The sequence below is a fragment of the Notothenia rossii genome (assembly GCF_949606895.1).
Source record: "Notothenia rossii genome assembly, chromosome: 7".
Lineage (NCBI taxonomy): Eukaryota > Metazoa > Chordata > Actinopteri > Perciformes > Nototheniidae > Notothenia > Notothenia rossii.
In genome coordinates, this window is record NC_136905.1 from 23,279,470 (window position 1) to 23,299,285 (window position 19,816).

At 40.9% G+C, this 19,816-nt stretch overlaps 1 protein-coding gene across 6 annotated transcripts in view; it reads left to right on the plus strand.

Annotated features, from left to right (window-relative positions):
• LOC307045742 (protein MTSS 1-like) overlaps nucleotides 1-19,816 on the plus strand; it is a 52,605-nt gene that overhangs the window by 25,669 nt on the left and 7,120 nt on the right. For 5 of the 6 annotated variants that reach the window (XM_079691660.1, XM_079691664.1, XM_079691662.1 and 2 more), the window contains 7 exons: nucleotides 7,290-7,374; nucleotides 8,775-8,866; nucleotides 9,116-9,190; nucleotides 16,929-17,086; nucleotides 17,251-17,358; nucleotides 17,512-17,609; nucleotides 18,973-19,237. In XM_079691660.1, the coding sequence (XP_079547786.1) occupies nucleotides 7,290-7,374; nucleotides 8,775-8,866; nucleotides 9,116-9,190; nucleotides 16,929-17,086; nucleotides 17,251-17,358; nucleotides 17,512-17,609; nucleotides 18,973-19,237 (881 nt within the window). The remainder of the gene's footprint in view (nucleotides 1-7,289; nucleotides 7,375-8,774; nucleotides 8,867-9,115; nucleotides 9,191-16,928; nucleotides 17,087-17,250; nucleotides 17,359-17,511; nucleotides 17,610-18,972; nucleotides 19,238-19,816) is intronic. The other variant, XM_079691663.1, reaches the window with a different exon arrangement.

Below are 19,816 nucleotides of genomic sequence, written 5' to 3' on the forward strand. Positions count from 1 at the left end.
CGACACACATTTAAAACTACAGTTTCCGACAAGTCTCTATTGGTTCTTTTGGAGATGACAGATTGTTAATGCCTCTAGTAGAATTCCAGTCAGTATTATAATCTGCCACATTGTTGGCCCATTGCCAATGTTGATGAATATCGTCACCAAGCTACACACCCAGTCATCTTTCACCATCTGCACAAAGACACTCAGACGTCAGCCCGCTGTTGTTTTGATGCCTCATTTGGCTATGATGCAAACCATTGACAAACAACATCATGGGTTTGAACCTGAACAGCTCCCTCCTCTGTCCTTCTGTCTCTCCTGTGAATATGATGCTCACGTGTTACAGGAATGTCTCTTTAACTTATAATGGTTAGTAGATAAGAGTATTTAGTCTCTCTTTAGTTTGTGTGTCCTTTTTCATGGTAGTGTTCGGATTATTGAAATCATGTTAGACATAGTAGTAATGCTGATATCGTTATCAAAGTACTGGCTCTTTTGATTCCAATCTTCTTTTTTTCCAGATTATTTAACCATTGTGACCATATCATTTCTGCCTAACACTAGAAAATACACCTTTTTATATAACTGAATAAAACCAGATAATGCCACAACATGCATATCTTGTGTTTAAAGCAAATTCCATCAATATAGCACCAATAACATTACCACCAGACTCAACCAAAGAAGATTTCAATACCGGAAAACCTTTTTTTCAACCTGTAAACGTACTGAAATCTGAACATAATCTTCATCCTTTTTCATTCTCCCTCTCTCCTTTCTTTCAACTCCTCTGCTCTGTGCACATCCTCTCCTTCATGTCCCTTCTCCTGTCTTCTGAAGACAGCTGTTGGGAGCTGCAGTCAGACTGTCCAGAGTTTCTGTGTGTCAGCACTGGTCACACTGCAGCAGGTGCGTGTGTGTTTTCGCTCGCCCACACGTTTCCATGTGTTGTTGCCCATTGAGGCTAGACTCTCTGGTGTGTGTGTGTGTGTGTGTGGGTAGACAGGGCAAGCTGACTCTCTGTCAGCAGCTATTGATGAATGAAGATGTGAGCGTGGTTCCCAAGGAGGCCAGGGCAACTATTACAGCAGACTATAATAAGCCTTGACCTTGGAGACCATGCTGATTTTTAACCCTACATATCTTCTTGCTTAACCCCATAACTTGTATGATTGCATTGTAGATTTATCAAGATCGTTGTTTTGATTTATTGTTTTCACTTATTCACTGCTACATTCATTCCCTTTTTCAACAAGTCCGAGACTAATTCAAACCACTCACAATGCACTACTTAGTTTATTGAATATTTAACTATAGACTTTCAGTATGATACCACACTGACAGAGTAGAAATATAAATCAAAAAATGAAATCCTAGCCTGTCTCTCTGCTTGGTGGGTGGCTCCATCTGTGTATGCCAACTGCTCAGCTACGAGTGTGTGGGGAGGGGTGTGTGAAAGAATTCTTTACTCAGGTCTCTCTCTTTAACACACAGTAACACACAGGAATACGTCATTTTTGTTATGCTTTGTTGCCAAATAATTAGTGTCTATTTTTGAATGGATATTATAAGTTCAAAATAAACTTTTGAAAATAAAAAGTTCAATGTCTGTGTTGTTTGGGATACTTTACAGCATAAGATGCAGCAGAGGCCCTTTACTATGTTATCAATGATGCATTGCCTCCCTAGCATTAGTGATACACAGCACGCAGCCAGCATCGTTTTTAATAAGAAACATAAAGAAGAAAATATGCATTTCCTAAATGTAGCCTTCTTACTGTTGATGTGGCCTTTTCGCCACAGCTCTCTAATTATCTATTGAACAGATCTCCTTACTTCTGACCAGCTGGGTAAATGCGTGTGCTTGTGCGTGTGCTTGTGCGTGTGTGTGTGTCCAGCTGTATGGTCTCCAGTCTCTTATCAGTGTAACCACTGGCCCGTAGTTAATAGCGACCATCTGGTGCCCATTCAGAGTTGGTTTCAGCTCGCGGGCCTCTCTGAGCTTCACGTCCAAACTACCCGGACCAAATCACTCCCCTTCTCCAGTTTTTATCATTTTCCCTTTTGCTTGATAGTGTTCATCCTTCTCTCCTCGCTGTTTCTTGGTTGTCTTTCATAACAATGTTGGCACATTTCACTTTCCCACCATTCCCTATCTCCCTAGATGTATTTGTATTTCTCTCACCATATCACCTTTCCTCTAATGATAGGCTGTAATCTCTGCTAACATGCAAGACTCCCTTTTGAGATCATTTAAATAAATACAGGCATATTAGATGTGGAGACAAATTCCCTCTCTTTAATATAATTAGCGGTCAAAGCATCAGACCTGCTTTAACATAACAGCCTTATTTTGTGAGGGCAGAAATGATGACGCCAGTTTCATGTCGATGCTGTATTGGTGCTAACGTTTTCGATGGTGTCAGATTTCATCAAATAGTTCTCATGGCAACCAGAAAGAGTCTCCTGTTTATATAAACACAAACAAAGGAACTTTGTCCTTCAAGCCTTATTTAATCATGGAGAGAGCATGAGTGAGGATGAGGGATAACTGTTTAGCAAGCTTATTTTGCAAGTAAGTTGATTGCAATACTAGCCCAAAATAAACAGTGGTCACTTGCACAGGATGTCTGTTCTAAAGGAGTACACAGGCTAAGCAGTCTAATAGGAGCTAATGATACAAAAAAGTGCCTTTTACATTTCTAACACATTGACACATTTCAATGTAGTGTCCTTTCAAAGACCTTCTTTCTGCTTTCTTCCAAAATGCATTAGCACACTCTCACATACTCTGTGTCAGCATAGTGTGACATTCCAAGGAACAGTCTGGATGGGGGTTTAGGACAGAGACAGACTTGGCAGCTCGTCATCAAATTGCCATACTATCTCTCTCACTCTCTCACACATGTAGAGACACACACACACACACACACACACACACACACACACACACACACACACACACTAAAGGAAATCTGTCACCTCGGTCACAAATGTCCCTATAGACCAGAGAGACACTAGTTCCCACAGAATGTCCCACATAAACTACAGATTGTTAGGATTCTATATCAAAATATATAGTCCTTTCTTAATTTTAAAACATTACACAGAGGGATTAACTAACAGCTGCAAGAACATTATTTGACTTTATACTGTATACTCTATTGTGGGACATTTTTAATTGTCTTGGCCTGGGACTATTTTTTTGCATGCTTACCACATCATGCATTAGCCAACATATTGTGAAACATTAAAGCATTTTGTGGCCACATTTTTTCTCAAGTAAGCGAGTACTGCTTGCACGCTTACTTCTGTAGGTTAACAAAGCAAAGCATCCGCTTGGCATCGTTTGTACACGGATGCACTGAAGAGTAGAGCTTACAGCGTTTAAGTGTATATGTGTGTTTTTGACTGGGTAAGTGTTGGTGCTGCTGGAATAATTACAAGCCTCAGAAACAACCATGTCACACAGCAGCTATTTCTATTGACAGCCAGCTATGCTACTACACACACGGCAGCGGTCTGGCCGGAGAGCCGGAGAGTAAAGCAATTGAAACTTGTGTTTGTGTGTGTCTCGCTGTGTGTGTGTGTGTGTGTGTGTGTGTGTGTGTGTGTGTGTGTGTGTGGGGTAGACAACTGGAGCTGCCAATAGAGCTATTTCTATCCAGGGGTCACTCGGTGCTAGACAGAGTAGACGATGTGTGTTAGCAGCCACTTCATCATGAGAGCAACAACTTTCCACAAACAGGGCAGATTTGCCTGATATCCACTTTTAGCCAACATCCTAACTCTTGACACTTCTTCTGATGGCATGTGAGCTAGTATTGGGTAATGCCATCAAAATCATTATCAGTATTAATAAGAACAATCTTTTCGCACAGTATCACAATCGAAAATATGCTAAATAAAATTGATTATAATGACAGAATTGACCTTGGGCAAACCTCTGTCATATGTGTAAAACAGCTCACATGTATACCTTAAGAAGTAGCAAACAACAGTATTGACTTGTCTTACAATACGCTTTAGTGCTGTGTATAACTGTATATTGGCCTTCTAGGTTAGACCGTGTATCATACTTCCCCTGGAGTAGGCCATGACATGCAAGTGATACAAAGCAGAAAACAAAGGGTCCCCTCCTGACACTATTCAAGCCTAATACTCAGACTTTCACTCGCAATAGACATGCAAACATAAATGCACTGTTTCCACGGCAACTGGCAGAAATGGCAGAGGCCCCATTGACTAGATGGCTGCTCTGAGATGGAGAAACATGCATGTCTCTTTTTTTCCTCCTAATTATTTAACTACATAAACAAAAAAACTTTCTCATGATCATCATTCATGTTGCTATTGTGTAACGGTTACAATTACAAGGCTTGGTCACCTGGAATTTCTGCCTGTTTATGCTCATGGGATGGGAGGAGACCTTTTGCCATACCCATATCTTGAGCAATGCCAATGCCTGCAGACACATTTCTGTCTCTTTCTTGACGTATGTCTTTCAGTGGAATTGTTGCATATGGAAAAGAGGGTATTGCAACAATCTCACAAAATCTGACTTGAGTGTGTCCTAGAGTTTAATCTTTCTATCACACCCATAGCAGCATACCCTTGCGTGCAGTCAGGAGCAGATAGTGGTTCTCTTGTTTGCCTCATATCAAATCTAGAAGTGTGGGTAGTGGAAATGGAATAATCAACTGAAAGCAGACTCTTCTCTTGACAGCATTGGCTGCAATTCTACAGTAACTTTATTATATGAAAAACTTTTGCCCCATTTAATCCTACGTTCTTTCCTTTGGCTATGCGGCCTCCTCGTGGTACTATGGCATCCATCAGCCACACCCTTTTCAATAACAAGAAGTCAGAGTGAGGGCGAGAAGGACAGATGGATAGTGGATAGGATGACTAAACAAGTCAACGCAGGAATGAATGAGCATTATGGTGTTGTATAACAGGAAGGTCTTTTATGGCATGGAGTAGCCACACCCTCTGCAATAACAAGCATGCACAGTAAAAGAGAAACGGACTGATGAATGGAAAGAGGAAAAATGTTGAGGTTGTAATGGGCTCAATGGGACTTGCATTAAATTATGTTTTGGTGACAGGTACTAGAACGTTACATTTGCCATCCAGAATGGCTTCATTCACTGTCATGCTGTGGCTCTCCGTGTACAGTGTCTCCGAGCAGTCAAAGGCACAGAAAGCTAATTCTGGTCTTTCAGAAGAACAGGACAGATACAGATTGTCTGTAAACCAGTTCTTAGACAAACTGTTTGTTCATAATTACATGGTGTCTGAGACTTAAAACTACAGATGCTGTTCCACTGGTTTAGTTGTGGAGTGCAGAGACAGTTGATTTCAGTTCCTTCTGGTAGACACATTCAGCTCAGTCGAACAGACCATAGCAGAGAAGATTTAACACAATATATTTTATAGTCGCTAAGGTTTAGAGATTGACACCAAATATTCTGCGTTTACTGTATGTAACTTGTTTTAATTTCAAGAGACATATAATAAAATTCTTAAGATTTCTTTACCCAGGATTCAAAGGAATTTAGACATCAGTAATTTAAAACATATGCTCCACTCCAGCTCAGCTCCAAAGAAATCTCACACCAATGTTAGACGTTGAGGAATGTTTTTTTGTTCTAACATACATTTGCTTAGCCCTGTTCTCATTACCATTCAATAATACATTCATTTGGATTGTTCTGTAATTCATTCCTGCTTGGAGTATTTTTTTATACCACCTCAAACCCATTCAGTGAGTGTTTAAGCAAAATCAGCAGCATATTGCATTTGTTTTGTCAAGCCGCCGAGAGTAAAAGACAACTTTGTGTGTGCTTGTGTGTTGTAAATCTCTGTGCGAGTGAATGACAGCCCTGTGTGTGTCTCTGCATGCAGCAAGGACTGTGCTGACAGCAGAATGGCTCGCTCTGTTGGAGGGGATTCACACTTCACATCAGATCATCACAACCAATCTGTCTCTCTCTCACACACACACACACACACACACACACACACACACACACACACACACACACACACACACACACACACACACACACACACACACACACACACACACACACACACACACACACACACACACACACAACCACACACTCTGATCAATGGACAGAATGTTGCAAGATCTCGACACAGTTTCATACAAGACCTCTCTGCCACTACCTTCTCTTTCTCACACACACACACACACACACACACACACACACACACACACACACACACACACACACACACACACACACACACACACACACACACACACACACACACACACACACACACACACACACACACACACACACACCCACACACTCTGATCACTGGACAGAATGTTGCAAGATCTCGACACAGTTTCATACAAGACCTCTCTGCCACTACCTTCTCTTTCTCTCACACACACACACACACACACACACACACACACACACACACACACACACACACACACACACACACACACACACACACACACACACACACACACACACACACACACACACACACACACACACACACACACACACAGTGGTGCTTCAACCCCACAGAGAAACCGACTAGTCACACTGAGCAGCAGGACAATAGTTCTGTCAATCAACGTCAAGTCTCTGCTTAGCTGCCAGAGAGCCTGAGGCCTTCCAGTAGACAGCTTGTTATCCTGTTAGCAGGAAACTGACACTGGCCTGAAGCATGTAAAGGCTCCAGCTCCAACTCCTCATTACTTTTTGGACCTGAATACATGTGCCAGTCATAAGTCAGTGTTTTCCACTGAGCGAGTGGGCTCAGTGAGTGCTTGTTACAGATGTTTTTAGAAAGTACAGGCAAAAGTCTATAATGAAGTTAACTAACAAGATTAGCTGACTACTGTATACTGTACTCCAATATACTACATTGGTTTACTGTACATTCAGTTCTTAGATGCACAGAAAACAAGAAGAATAAATGATGGATTGTTGTTGGTGTAGTTCAGTAGCATTTCTTCGCATATGATTGAATGCAGCACATTTTAAAATCCCTGTGTCTGTATTTCAGTGTTGTGCTATTTAGTTACCTATGTATTAGGAGATCCTGCTAAATGACGCAGCTGCAGTGCTGATGTAATGGAAATGTAACTCAACATGTTATTAGTGAATCAATTCAGACAATCAAACCCTAAAACAGACTTGGAAAGCACTGTGTACTGGCTGTGCAGACGAGTTGTGGATATTAGCAATTACGTCATTAAAAGCCGATGTAAATAGTAATTCTTTGTCTTTCTTTATTTCTTTCAGGTGGAACCAAAGACATTGGATCAGCGCTGACCAGGATGTGTATGAGACATCGCAGCATAGAGGCCAAACTCAAACAGTTCTCCATGTAAGCAACACATCACATGTATTGGTTTGCTTTTTTACCTTTACTTTGTCTCCATATTTACCAAAATACAGGATGTAATATATATATCTCTCGTGCAATTCTGGTGAAGGATTGGCTGGATTGTAGGCTGGAAGCGGGAATTTAATTGAGCTAACCATGTATATAAGCCCCATCACTGTGGTTTTATTGTGCTGAAAAGGCATTACTCGTAGTTCATAATGTATGTCACATAAAGGTCCCTTCTAAAATTACGAAAAACATTTTCTTTTGCAGACCAAAATTCTCCGCAACAAGCTTTTAAAACTTTCAAAGATAAACATATGACTTTATTGCCTTTTGCAGTGTTTCTTATATAAGTAACTCACTCATTCAGTTAGTGTACTTTGACCCAAACTGTTTCCCTCACTCAAATAAAATGGTCTGCATTCAAATCTCAGCATACCCTCCATTTCTTGACATTTATTGTGTGTGGGTGAGAATGCCGCCCGTCGGGGATTTTCTGGGAAAGAGACGATTTGTCTGGCAACACAAGTATCTCTAATGTTTCAGTGTTGCCACACATACCACATCTTTCTCTAACACACACACACACACACACACACACACACACACACACACACACACACACACACACACACACACACACACACACACACACACACACACACACACACACGCACACGCACACACATATTGCACAGACAAGGGGCTCTCTAATTTCGGGTGGCATTTCAGTAGAGATTCCACTTGGATCTCCATAGCAGAGGCTGTACGCAGGGGGCTGTGGTTGCCCCCCACCCACTGACACACACTCACTTTTGGAGAAATGTCTACAAGAGGGAGTCTAATTTTAGTTTCATGCAGTAAGCCTGCAGCTGCCCACCTCCCACACTCACAAATACATCTCAAATACAAGACGGACACAGTTTGGTAATGATTGACAGACATGACTGCAGCAGCTTCTTGCTTCCTCCTGTGACTCACAGTCAGACATAGGCAGACTGTTTCTTACCTCAGTCTCTGTTTTCCTCCTCCCCTTTCTCTGCCTGTTAATGATTGACATAATAGACCAAACAGTTTATAGACAGAAAGGCCAACCAGACATAATGATTTTGTCTGCAGTCTGTCTGCCAGTTTATAATTAGGTGACAGTTATCGTGACAAACCCTGCAGAGCAGGTCTTGTTGTTCACATTTGAAATAAAGTTTGATTGGTAATATGATTGCTAAATAAAATGTTTTTTGGATGTGATTCATGAAAATAATGAACCCAATCAGTGTTTATGATTAATTCCAATAGTCACAACTTGAGTTTGTAATAGTTTAACTTGAGATAGATTTGAATGGTTAAAGTGATGAAGCGCAGCCCAGATTAGTAGTAAATGTCCGGTGTTTTCACAGGGCCTTCCTGGAGGGAATGATCAACCCTCTACAAGAACAGATGGAGGACTGGAAAAGAGGAGTCAACACTTTGGACAAGGACCATGCTAAAGGTAGGATAGAAGAATGTAACAATAACACAACTGGCTGATCAAGAATCTTCTTCGACAATAGGATACACATTTTACATTTTAAAGCGATGTAAAGTGACAACGTTTTAACCAATGTTCAATGATGTGCTTCAGTATTTTTTGATTATTCTTCTGTTCCACATGATATAACTTTTTCTATGGAAAATTGTAAATTAGCAATACGTTTTCACAGATTTGGTTTTCTTTTGTTATCTTGTCCATCTGTACCAGAGTATAAAAGAGCCCGGCAGGAAATTAAAAAGAAATCCTCGGACACACTGAAACTTCAGAAGAAAGCAAAGAAAGGTAAAAAAACATCACTGTCATTATTTATATAAACCAAACCTTGTGAATGATCAAAAATAACATTAATAGCTATAGTTCATCTTAAAGTGATTAACACAAATCTTGAACTAATTCTTGTTCTCATGGAGTCGTTACATTTTTACCAGAGTATGAAAACGAAAGAAAAGTTCATGATACAAAATAGAAACCTGCATAATATTCTTATTGTGCAGGAATAAAAACAACTTAAGTACAGGGATCACACACTTAAGGACTTAAAGCATTGCAAGCCAAGCTTAGTGAAATATTTCAGTCTCAAGTGTCCTCAAAGAATTTGTTCAGATTGAATTATTGGAAAGCAAACTAGCAGAATGTTTTTGTTATCCTCTTTTAGTTTGCAATTTAATCGGGAACATCGAAACTTGAACTGTTTATGTCCCTCACGCAAACGGATTAGTCATATACATGTTCCCAGAATCTGGGTTTCACAGGTACAGCCTCATTTTTGTTCTGACTGTTGTGTAAACTAACTAGTGTGCATCAGGATGGAAGAATTTCAAAACATTGACAGGATCCAGATGCTGTAATTAATTAATACTTGAAAATATGCACCTGAGCTTTGGAAGTGGTTTGTTTACGTTTATAGACCTACAGGAAAAATAAGATTATTGATGCATGAAAGGCTTCAGTTGTAGAAACAACTTGGGGGGAAAAATGCCACCTCGTGTTTGAAAATGGGAAGATGTCCAGATCCTATGTATATAGTTCTCATCAGACTGCAGTGATGTGTATAGAAGAAGTCTGTCCTGAGTGATTAGACTAGAGAGATTTAGTGCCGCTAAACATTACCTTACTTGGTAAACACTCTCTGAGAGGGCAGGGGCTTTTCCCTTCTGCAGTTCTCTTGGCTGAAGTTGTACCTACGTACACAGAAATACAAGGAATATGCTTCCAGTGTGTTTAGAGATGATGATAGTTATAGGTCTGAATCACTGGATGTCTCAGAATCCTAATGTCAACCGATTTCTAGAAAATAAATGCAAGAAACTATTAATACAAATGAAGAAAATGTTAAAGTTATTCCTACTCCCACTGTGCAGTACATTTTACTTTGGAATGTAACGTATACTGTACATGATCATTACTAATACTGCTACATAACATGTGTCTCATTTACATACAGCTGTCTGCATGACTTTAATTATCATTAAACAATGCTGAGCTTCAGACCATAAAATGTGTGAGCACTCGAAGTGTTGTCCATGTGACTCTCCTTTCTGTTTACCAAACATGTCCCACAAATAGAAAAACAGGAAGTTGGGAAAAACCTAATAATGGTTTATCTTTCAAAAGAAAACATACTAATGCTGTGTTTGGCTTAACAGTCATTGACTCCAACAGACACACACTTCTGCACCTTTATGTCATGCGTTAGCGTTACATGCTGGCAGGTTTTCAGTTGACTTTGATCTCTTTCCTCTCCCTGATACCATCCTTCTGCTTGTGCTGAACTGCAGCTGATCATCTGGGTAAGTCCGTTGGTGGAATAGACACACTGGGTGTTTCTCAATCTCGAGTACGCTTGCTTGGTAGCACATGTCTTCCGAGCGTCTTGCTTCAGAAGCGAGGCAAGAATACTTCCTGGCATTTGGAAAAACAAAGAGTGGAACAGGCTAGTAAGTGTGCAGGTGTGCGTCATATGAGAGGCCCCGGTTTACATTTTCTTCCACAGATTTGGGGAAATTGGTCCGTGTGCAAAGCATTGTGGGGATTTTAAGACCGCGGAATCTACACATGTGCAGCCTCGAAATTTCTCCAAACGAAGTACGCCGGGCTCGGTAGAATTCCAAGTTTGCTGGACATTGGAACAGTACTTCGGCGGCACTCAATGACGTATTATGCTTGAAATAGTGGCTCTGGAGCAGCTTTACTCGAGATTGAGAAACACCCCCTGTCCACGCTGTTACATTCGCTTCAATGCTTAAGCAAGCATCTTGGTTGCATTGTGAAGAAGCCCACACAGATATTAAGTTTCATGCAAAGAACAAATATGTGTGGATGCTGCCTGATATTGGCATGCTAGGGTTTCCATCACAGGTGCAGCTTTTATTTACAGTTTTGCATTGCTACTCATTATTGGCACATTATTATATAAAGTGTTTGAAGCTGCAGCCATCCATCCATCTGTTGCCTCTTGTACTTCCTCTCCTTTGATTTCTTCTGACTCTTGTCATTTACTGTATGCCGTTTTCCTGAAAAGGAAATTCAACTAGACCATGAAGTGTTCCATGACTGAGCCTTTGCTCTGACCCACAGTATGGTAAAATAGAAAAGCAATATACTTTATTAGATAAAGACTATAGACATATTAAAACATGCTGTGGTCTGAAGCAGCAGCAGAAGAAGAGGAAAGGAAGTGAAGTGGACCTGATATATAGTCGGGTAAAGATAATTGGTCCACTTGGCTCTTCTGCTTTACTGGTCCAATTCTTTAATCTTACATTCATTTCCTCAAACTGTCCTTCTTTTTCATCGGCTTTTGGTCTCCACCTAAGTGTGCCAAGTTTCTGTTACTTTGCTTTTGTCAAAGCCACCTACTTACAAACTGATAAAAGCAGCTCATTGAGAAATAAAGTGATGATGCAATTTTAAAGGTAAGGGTTCGACAACATCGTTCACATACAGCAATCAGTGTACGAATAGATTATTACTAAATATCTGAATACACATCTTGCTAGTAACAAGAACCGTAAACCATTGCTGGCAGGGAGAAAATAAAATGATTTCACATGAGTTAAAGAGCAACTTCCAGGTTAAAGACACCTGTGAATAAATGTGTAGGAAAATGATGAATACACTAGATTTTCAATCTAGGGGGGAGAGAAGTAATACGGTTTACTGATAAAGCTGTGGAGAGTATGTGCTGCAGGGAGGTGGATGCACAACGCACCCAGGAACGAACGCTAGCTCCGGTCCTTTTTACTGTGGACTCGATGTCCTGACAGGCTGGTATTTGTGCAACCTGCACAAACACAATAATGCACCATGATTACAAATGGTGAAATACAATGTAAAACTACCGAAAAATACCAGCTCCTTAAAACACAACCGCTCTACTCAACGCAACTCTACTATACCCGCGGTCAGAGAGCGGAGATGTGTCCCCTGCGTGATGTAATATGACGCGTTGGACGTATGACCTTAAAAAAAAGCCGTTTTTAAGAGCAGAGCTCAAAATTGCTCCTTTCCCTCTGAATTCCTGCCCTTATGTCTCGTAAAACATATCAAATCCTGCATTCACTTTTTTAATTGTAATTTTCAAGCAAGTTTAAGCATAAATGTAGAAAAAAGCTGCAGGTGCTGATCTCTCTCTCTCTCTCTCTCTCTCTCTCTCTCTCTCTCTCTCTCTCTCTCTCTCTCTCTCTCTCTCTCTCGCGCCTGGTTATACTTCACTCGCGTTTATGTCCAAATCCATCAGATCTAGCTAGTTCTAGCTAATGATATGGCTGCTGCCCCTACCTACACGCAGATCACGCAGACTCAAACCTCATCTTATGCCCAAATTCCAGCTGAGAGGATCTTCTCTACAGCTGGCCTGATTGTGAATCGCCTCCACACCCGCCTCTCCCCTGAGTAGACATGCTCATATTCGTAAAACAAGAATGAGTATTGAATAGCTGCATTCTGTGCATAGGCCCTGTTATAGGTTGTTGATCTCTGTTGTGATAGGGTTACGTTACCCTGACCCGTTATGTTGTTTGTGTATGATCCCTCTTTCATTTAAAAAAACAAGTTATGTTTTAAGCATGAAAGCTGTAGGCCTATAGCTGTCAACTGTTCAAACTGTGATCACCAGTTCAATACATTTGACAAATTCGACTTGGTTTCTATACTTATTTGAACATGTATTTTTTTTGTTGTCAACATTTTTTCCACATTTTTCTTTGTATAGGATACTGTATGTACATATCGGTTAACCGTTTTTTTGGGGGTCGCATATTCGATTATACATTTGCTTTCAAATTCCCATCCCTACTTAAAAGTACCGTAGTGTTTTCAATTTATGGAAAGAATGAACACTCCATCTGTCTGCTGGTGTAGTTTTCTAATGTTTTGATATGTGTCTTGTGAGGGGGTTTTTCTGACCTGAGACCTTAGCCTTTGCTAAGTAACAGCCTGTGACTGCAACTTAATGTAATTATTGTTCATGTGAAAGCTGAAGAAGCTAATCTCATTTCTGTGTGTGTGCACATGTATCTTCATGAGTGCAGGACCCCCACCATATTCATCTTGGCTTAGTGACTCACTTTATGGCAAGTTTGGTTGAATTGGTTTGTGTGTGTTGCCATATTTTGGACACAGGACATCCACAGTACGCCATCAATTAGTCATCCTAATGGAGTGAAGCCAAAACATCACACTACACTAGGTTTCACAAGCACTTATTGTCTTTAATTGAACACTGGAAAGACTTGTGAAATATATTTCATTTTGGATTTGTTTACAGCGACTCAGTTCCCATTGAACTTCCTTGAACCCAAGTGTTTGTCTGTGGTTGAAGAGGAAGAGGAAGTAGCAATCAGGGCTTTGCCATTCACATAGTTGCACAAGTTATGGAAGAGAGACAGGGAATGCGTTCAGTTCAGCACTAACAACGCCTCTGCTTACCACAAGTTGACATCTCATGCCATGATGCCTGCATTGTCTCAGAACACGTGTGTGTTTATGTGTGATTGTGTGTGTGCAACCACCTCCATCCCTACAATTACGTTTTTGTATACATCACCACTGATGTCTGCCTCAAGCTGATTGAGTAATGACTGAATGGCTTTTGGTTGGATATTTTTTACTCTGTGTGGTATTTCAAAGTGTTTTATAACATTTACCCTTCTGGTCAGTTTCCACATGAGCTTATGCATATCTGGAATTTATGACCTTGTGATTCACTTTTAAAGGGCTAAACTCAGATAATTCTTATTGCAATGAAGTCGGTTTCATTGCTTTTGCAGAAAAAAATCTAACTTTTTAATATATTATCATGAGTTAAAGGATAGGGTGCTTCCAAAATGGGTGGACCTATGACAAAAGCACCTAAGGAAGATATGTTACACTGATTCTTATGATGTCTGGGCACTACTCTACTCGCTTCCCAAGATACTCATTATTACTACCAAAATTGCAACAAAAAATAAATGTGCCTTTCCATATGTCTCAGACAGAGTGCCTCAACTTACAGTAGCGTCCAAACCCACTGTGGTTATGTCAATAATACACTCTGCCAAGACTTGAACTAGTGGAGAAAACCAGAATACAGCATGCTCCCTTCGTTTACTGCATTCCAAGAGACACCACAGCATCACAGGCTTACGGCCTCCAAGAGCTACTTATCTACAAAGAGGCCAACCTGTTCGCCTACATATTTAAATGTTTTTGTGTTTATCTTTAACAGTTCCTTTAAACCCAGTGCTGCGACAGGAATACTTCACAATGTCACACAACTTCTCTGAGCATTACTGCAGCGTTACATAAGCTGAGAGCATCTTTCGATGTCATGGCTTGTATTGAGCATGTTCCATTAAGTTGATATTTATTACAGTTAACTGCACACTTTTTTATTTGATAGATGTCATTCAATAAAGATAGACCAGCTATCACTAGTGATTGAAACATTATCTGAAATGTCAGCATAGCTTACAAATAATTGCCTTGGCAACAAGATGGAAAAAGACACATTTTGCCTGGAGGGAAGTGAATAATAATGAGTCCTGTCCTGCAGTGGAAACCAGACTAATGAGTGAGGCCTGTCTCGCCCTCTCAGGCTCAGTCATACTGCCAGTTCTCCACAAAACCTAGTACAATGTAATTGTATACTTGTCTCCTCTAAATGTGGCCTTTAGATCTATATGAGCCTGAAAATATATACTGCAATTTGGACTTTCCAGTCCACAGTCCATCTACTCCATTATGGTCTTCATAGTGTAATAGAGTATGAAGTGCCATAAACACACACACACAACTCTAATTCCTCTCAGCGTCACGGTCACCTCAGCTTGGTAAATGGATCACCTCCATATGGAAAATCAGTTTGCCTTATTTTGCCAACAACCATCAAGTAATAAGAGCTATCTAATAGGGATTCACACTTGGCAACTTCATCAATCAATAAACACATTGCACAAATATTTGGTAGTTTCTAAGTTATGTCAGCTGCTGTGCAATAGGTGCATAATGACTATTTGTACCTTTGGCTTTTTCCATTAACCTATTATTTTTGCTGCGCCCATGAAGCCATTGTTGATTGTCATTGTAATGGTGTTGTAGTCATCTGAGGAAGAGATGAAGCAGCTGAAACTGAACTTCCCACATGCTGTATGATACCTAATGCATACACTGCACTGACATATCAGAGAGGAAAGATCACACGTCCTTACGTTTCACTTTTGAGGTGAGGATGATTCGCCTGTGTAACCGTATCTGCTTTTTTTCTCTACTGATTTGCATGGTATAATGCCACATGTCAAATGTCTCGGAGAGACGCCAGTTTGTTATCATTGGCCAGACCCAAGAGCAGACAGACACACAGACCACAGACTGGTTCACTGTGGGTTCAACCTTGATGGACCAAAGTCAACGTACGTGTGTGTGTGTGTGTGTGTGTGTGTGTGTGTGTGTGTGTGTGTGTGTGTGTGTGTGTGTGGGTGTGTGTGTGTGGGTGTGGGTGTGGGGGTGGGTGTGGGTGTGGGGGTGGGTGGGTGGGGTTCAAGTGGTTAGATAATGCCTTTGAGGCCCACTGTTTGTCATCCTGGGTAGTCGCCAGCCTTCCTGCCTCCTTGGAGAACTTAAAGAGGGCTTGATTTGGCTTCAGGATCACCTTGGGAAAGTAATTGCCCTAAGACATTCCTTGATTTGCATATGCATATTCAAACACACGTAGACAGCACAAGGGCCAGATGCTCTTCAAAATACCTTGCACTCTTGCCATTCCTAAAACCAAACACTGAGTCACCTAAACTATATTTTGAGTGTCAGACAAAGAGTAATGGAGGGATATTCCATTTAGTTTTGGCTATCTCGACATAATGGATTGAAGTTCAAGAAGAGCAACAGATTAGCCTAAAGTAGATATCCTTCTTGCCGCCTCTGTACAATTGACACAAAACACTTCCATGGAAAGAGTCGCCCTTCATGCAGAGCTGATAGCCAAACAAGTAGTGTACAAATGCTAGCACTGAAGATAGCAGTGTCCACAATGAAGATATTAACATGTAGAGCAGATGTTCAAACGAAAGACAGTAGTTGTGCAGATTAAATGTTCTCTTGTTGCTACATGATCATATTGTTTGTGACTTTTCATGCATGTTTTATTAGCACAACTCTGTTCTTTTTCATGGATGTGTGCAAAGAAAGATAAAGGGAGAATATTGCCCATCAGGTTTAGTGGTTTAAAGCATCTGAGCACCTTCATTTTAAAAGATTGTGAAGTAGTATTAAGACTATTGCAGTTAAGGATTTACAAGAATTTAGTTTTGCATTCACAAGAAATAAAGTACATTACCTCTGAGATCATAAATAAATAAATTCACAAGTTTTCCCTGAGAATATTACCACCCTCCCCAGTTCTGTAAACTTTATTTTCGAACCTTCAATGGCCCTAACACACCGTCTTAGTTAATCACATGTTTCCTTGGGAGTTGGCATGTGTATTATACCTGGAATAATGTGTTATTTATTATTTTTGTTTGTCCATTTTGTTTCGAAGGTCGTGGAGATATCCAGCCGCAGTTGGACAGTGCCATGCAGGATGTCAGTGATAAATATATTCTGCTGGAGGAGACAGAGAAGCAGGCCCTGAGGAGGGCTCTCATCGAGGACAGACAGAGGTTCTGCTGGTTCGTAGGCCTGCTCCGTCCTGTAGTGGTGAGTACAGCTGTAAAAAAAAAAAAAGTGGGATGAGCTTTCAGAAAGCATTTTCAAGCCCTCTACTTCTTCACAGTATATTCTTAGTCCAGGCTCTCATAAAATACCTTTTTCTGCTATCTAAAGAGGAATCTGCTCTCTCTCTCTGCCATGAAATCTTTTAGGATGAGGAGATTTCTATGTTGGGAGAGGTCACCCATCTCCAGGCAATCTCTGATGACCTCAAAGCCCTGACTTCTGACCCCCACAAGCTTCCCCCTGCTAGTGAACAGGTGAGGAAAACCATCAAAGGGGAAACTGACATTCATCTCACTGACTGATTTTTTTTTTTTTTTTTAAGAGGTTCTGTGGATTAAATAAAGCCTTGTTAAGTTCCGACTTTAAGTTCGACCTATAACTAGGACTTGTGTTTTCCTCCCTCTCAGGTGATCATGGATCTTAAGGGCTCAGACTATGGTTGGTCTTATCAAACGCCGCCCTCATCCCCCAGCACCACCATGTCCAGGAAGTCCAGCATGTGCAGGTACGTTCCGTCGGCCAATCACAACACTCGTAGCAGCAAATAAGTGAAAAAGAGGTCTTTCAAGTACACATTTACCTACTGTACCCATGAAAGCATGAAATTAATCAGGGTGTCAAAATAATGTTGAACGGAAAATTAATTTACACCATTTATTTTGGTCACCCGTTCCTAGAACTGAGGAGATGAAAGCATACTATTTTTATATTTGGCCAATGACTTGTAAACACATAGGATCTACTGTTAATCTGTAAATTGGTCCTGTATACCCTTATGATGTAAGTGAATATTATTAGGAGACATAGTTGTAATGCAGTATGGGACAAGGACACAAAGAAAAACAATTGTGTTCTCCAATCTCTGTCTGCCACCCAGTGGTCAATCTGCAGGAGTTTGCAAATGATTTAGAGTATAATCCCTGTTTGATCTTCTCTTATGGTAGTGATAGTTCACTTCACTGAGAAATATAATCAAAGGTGACCTAGGTGACATTTTTTAAACTAATATTATGGAGAGAGCTTTGACCGATAAAAGCACACATTTAGTTCTGTAGCTGTTCAGACCATGTCCTCTACCGTCTGTCCTCCTTGCTTTTTTGTGTCTAATTTTTCCTGAACTGTTCTAGTGATAAGAAATACATGTTATGCTCCGTTTGTGTATTGCTTTGCATTTTTTCAATGTTGGTTTGTGGGTTTTCTGTGAACAAATTGCAATTTGAGATTATCCGTTATGTCGTGGAAAGAACGTTTAAAGGTCTCACACACTCTGAAAATATGTTGCAGAGGAGCCTTATTAAAGTTTCCGTCCCCAACAAGGCTTTTTTTTAATCCTGTCAAATCATTGTGAGACCGCCATTTTTATGATTTTGATTCTTTGCAAATTATAATTGTTACTAGTTTTTTTGTACTAGAAGCTTAAACTAGGTATAGTTTTGCCTTGTTCCAATGATTTATTACATTGTTTGCATTTTTGCAATCTGCTTTAGATTGAATTCACACAGTAATTATGCTCTTTGCTTTTAATTAGTGTTCTGTGTGAATATCCTCAAAGGCTCCAGATCCTGTAATTATCCTCATTATGATGTCAAGCCTCTTATGTTGATTTGTGTTGTTGCCTTGACTGGATCGGCCTCAGTCACTGCCTGCTGCTTCTTGGTGTGCCGTGTTAATTGTTTCCCACCCTGTCTCTCCCCAATCCCCGGCCTTCATCGCCCTCCTTTTTATTCCTTTTTTCCCCTTTCTTATCCAACTTTCCTTCTTCAATCCATGTCTTTGGGTGCACTTGATTCTCTTTACACGGCCTGTCACTGCCAAATGTCTGCTTCCTCTGGTCCTCCCCTCATCCATCACTCCTTCCCCTTTCACAGTAGTCTGAACAGCGTTAACAGTAGTGACTCCAGGGGATCCAGTGGCTCTCACTCTCATTCTCCTTCCTCCTCTTCTTCCTCCTCTTCCTCACACCACCTCTTCCACCACCCCCACCCCCGTCATCGGTACCGTAGCTCCACGCTACCCCAGCAGGCCCCGGCCCGGCTCTCTAGCATCTCCTCCCACGACTCGGGCTTCATCTCTTCATCCCACGACCAATACACAACGTCCAAATCATCCTCGCCAATGGCAGCCGAAACAAAGGTAAGAAAAAACCCTCAGTTACATACACTTTACTTCCCCTCACTAATCGAGACAACCACATATGCTCTATGATTTACAAGTCATTGTAGTCAGAGATAAAACCCCAAAGCAGCAATCACACAACCCTTTCCCTCACACATCTCCCCAGCCATCATGAGAGGCAGTTAGCTGGCAGCAGTAACTCTATGTGATCATGGTGAAGTCATTTCACCGCTATTATTATTATTGCATAAATGCTCAGGAAATGTGTCTGCCTCCATTGGAGCCCAGGGCAATACAGGTCACCCCCATCCTGCTATTAAAGAGTCCACCGCTGTGACAGCCCGCGGTTTGGCTGGAGCATACTGTGTGTTGTATTTTCATTAAATGTATCACAGTAAAATGACATGTTACAGTGTGGACAGTCATTTCTTTTACAGGCGCCGAGTGTGTGTCTCTATCAGAAGGTCTCATTCTGTCAGTTTTATCCAACCATCTGACACGAGGTTTCCGATAATGATCAATGTGAGAGCACAGAGGATTATCAGCATGGGGTTTGTGGTTTGAGATCAACCATGAGAAGCGGCTGCACTAGCTGAC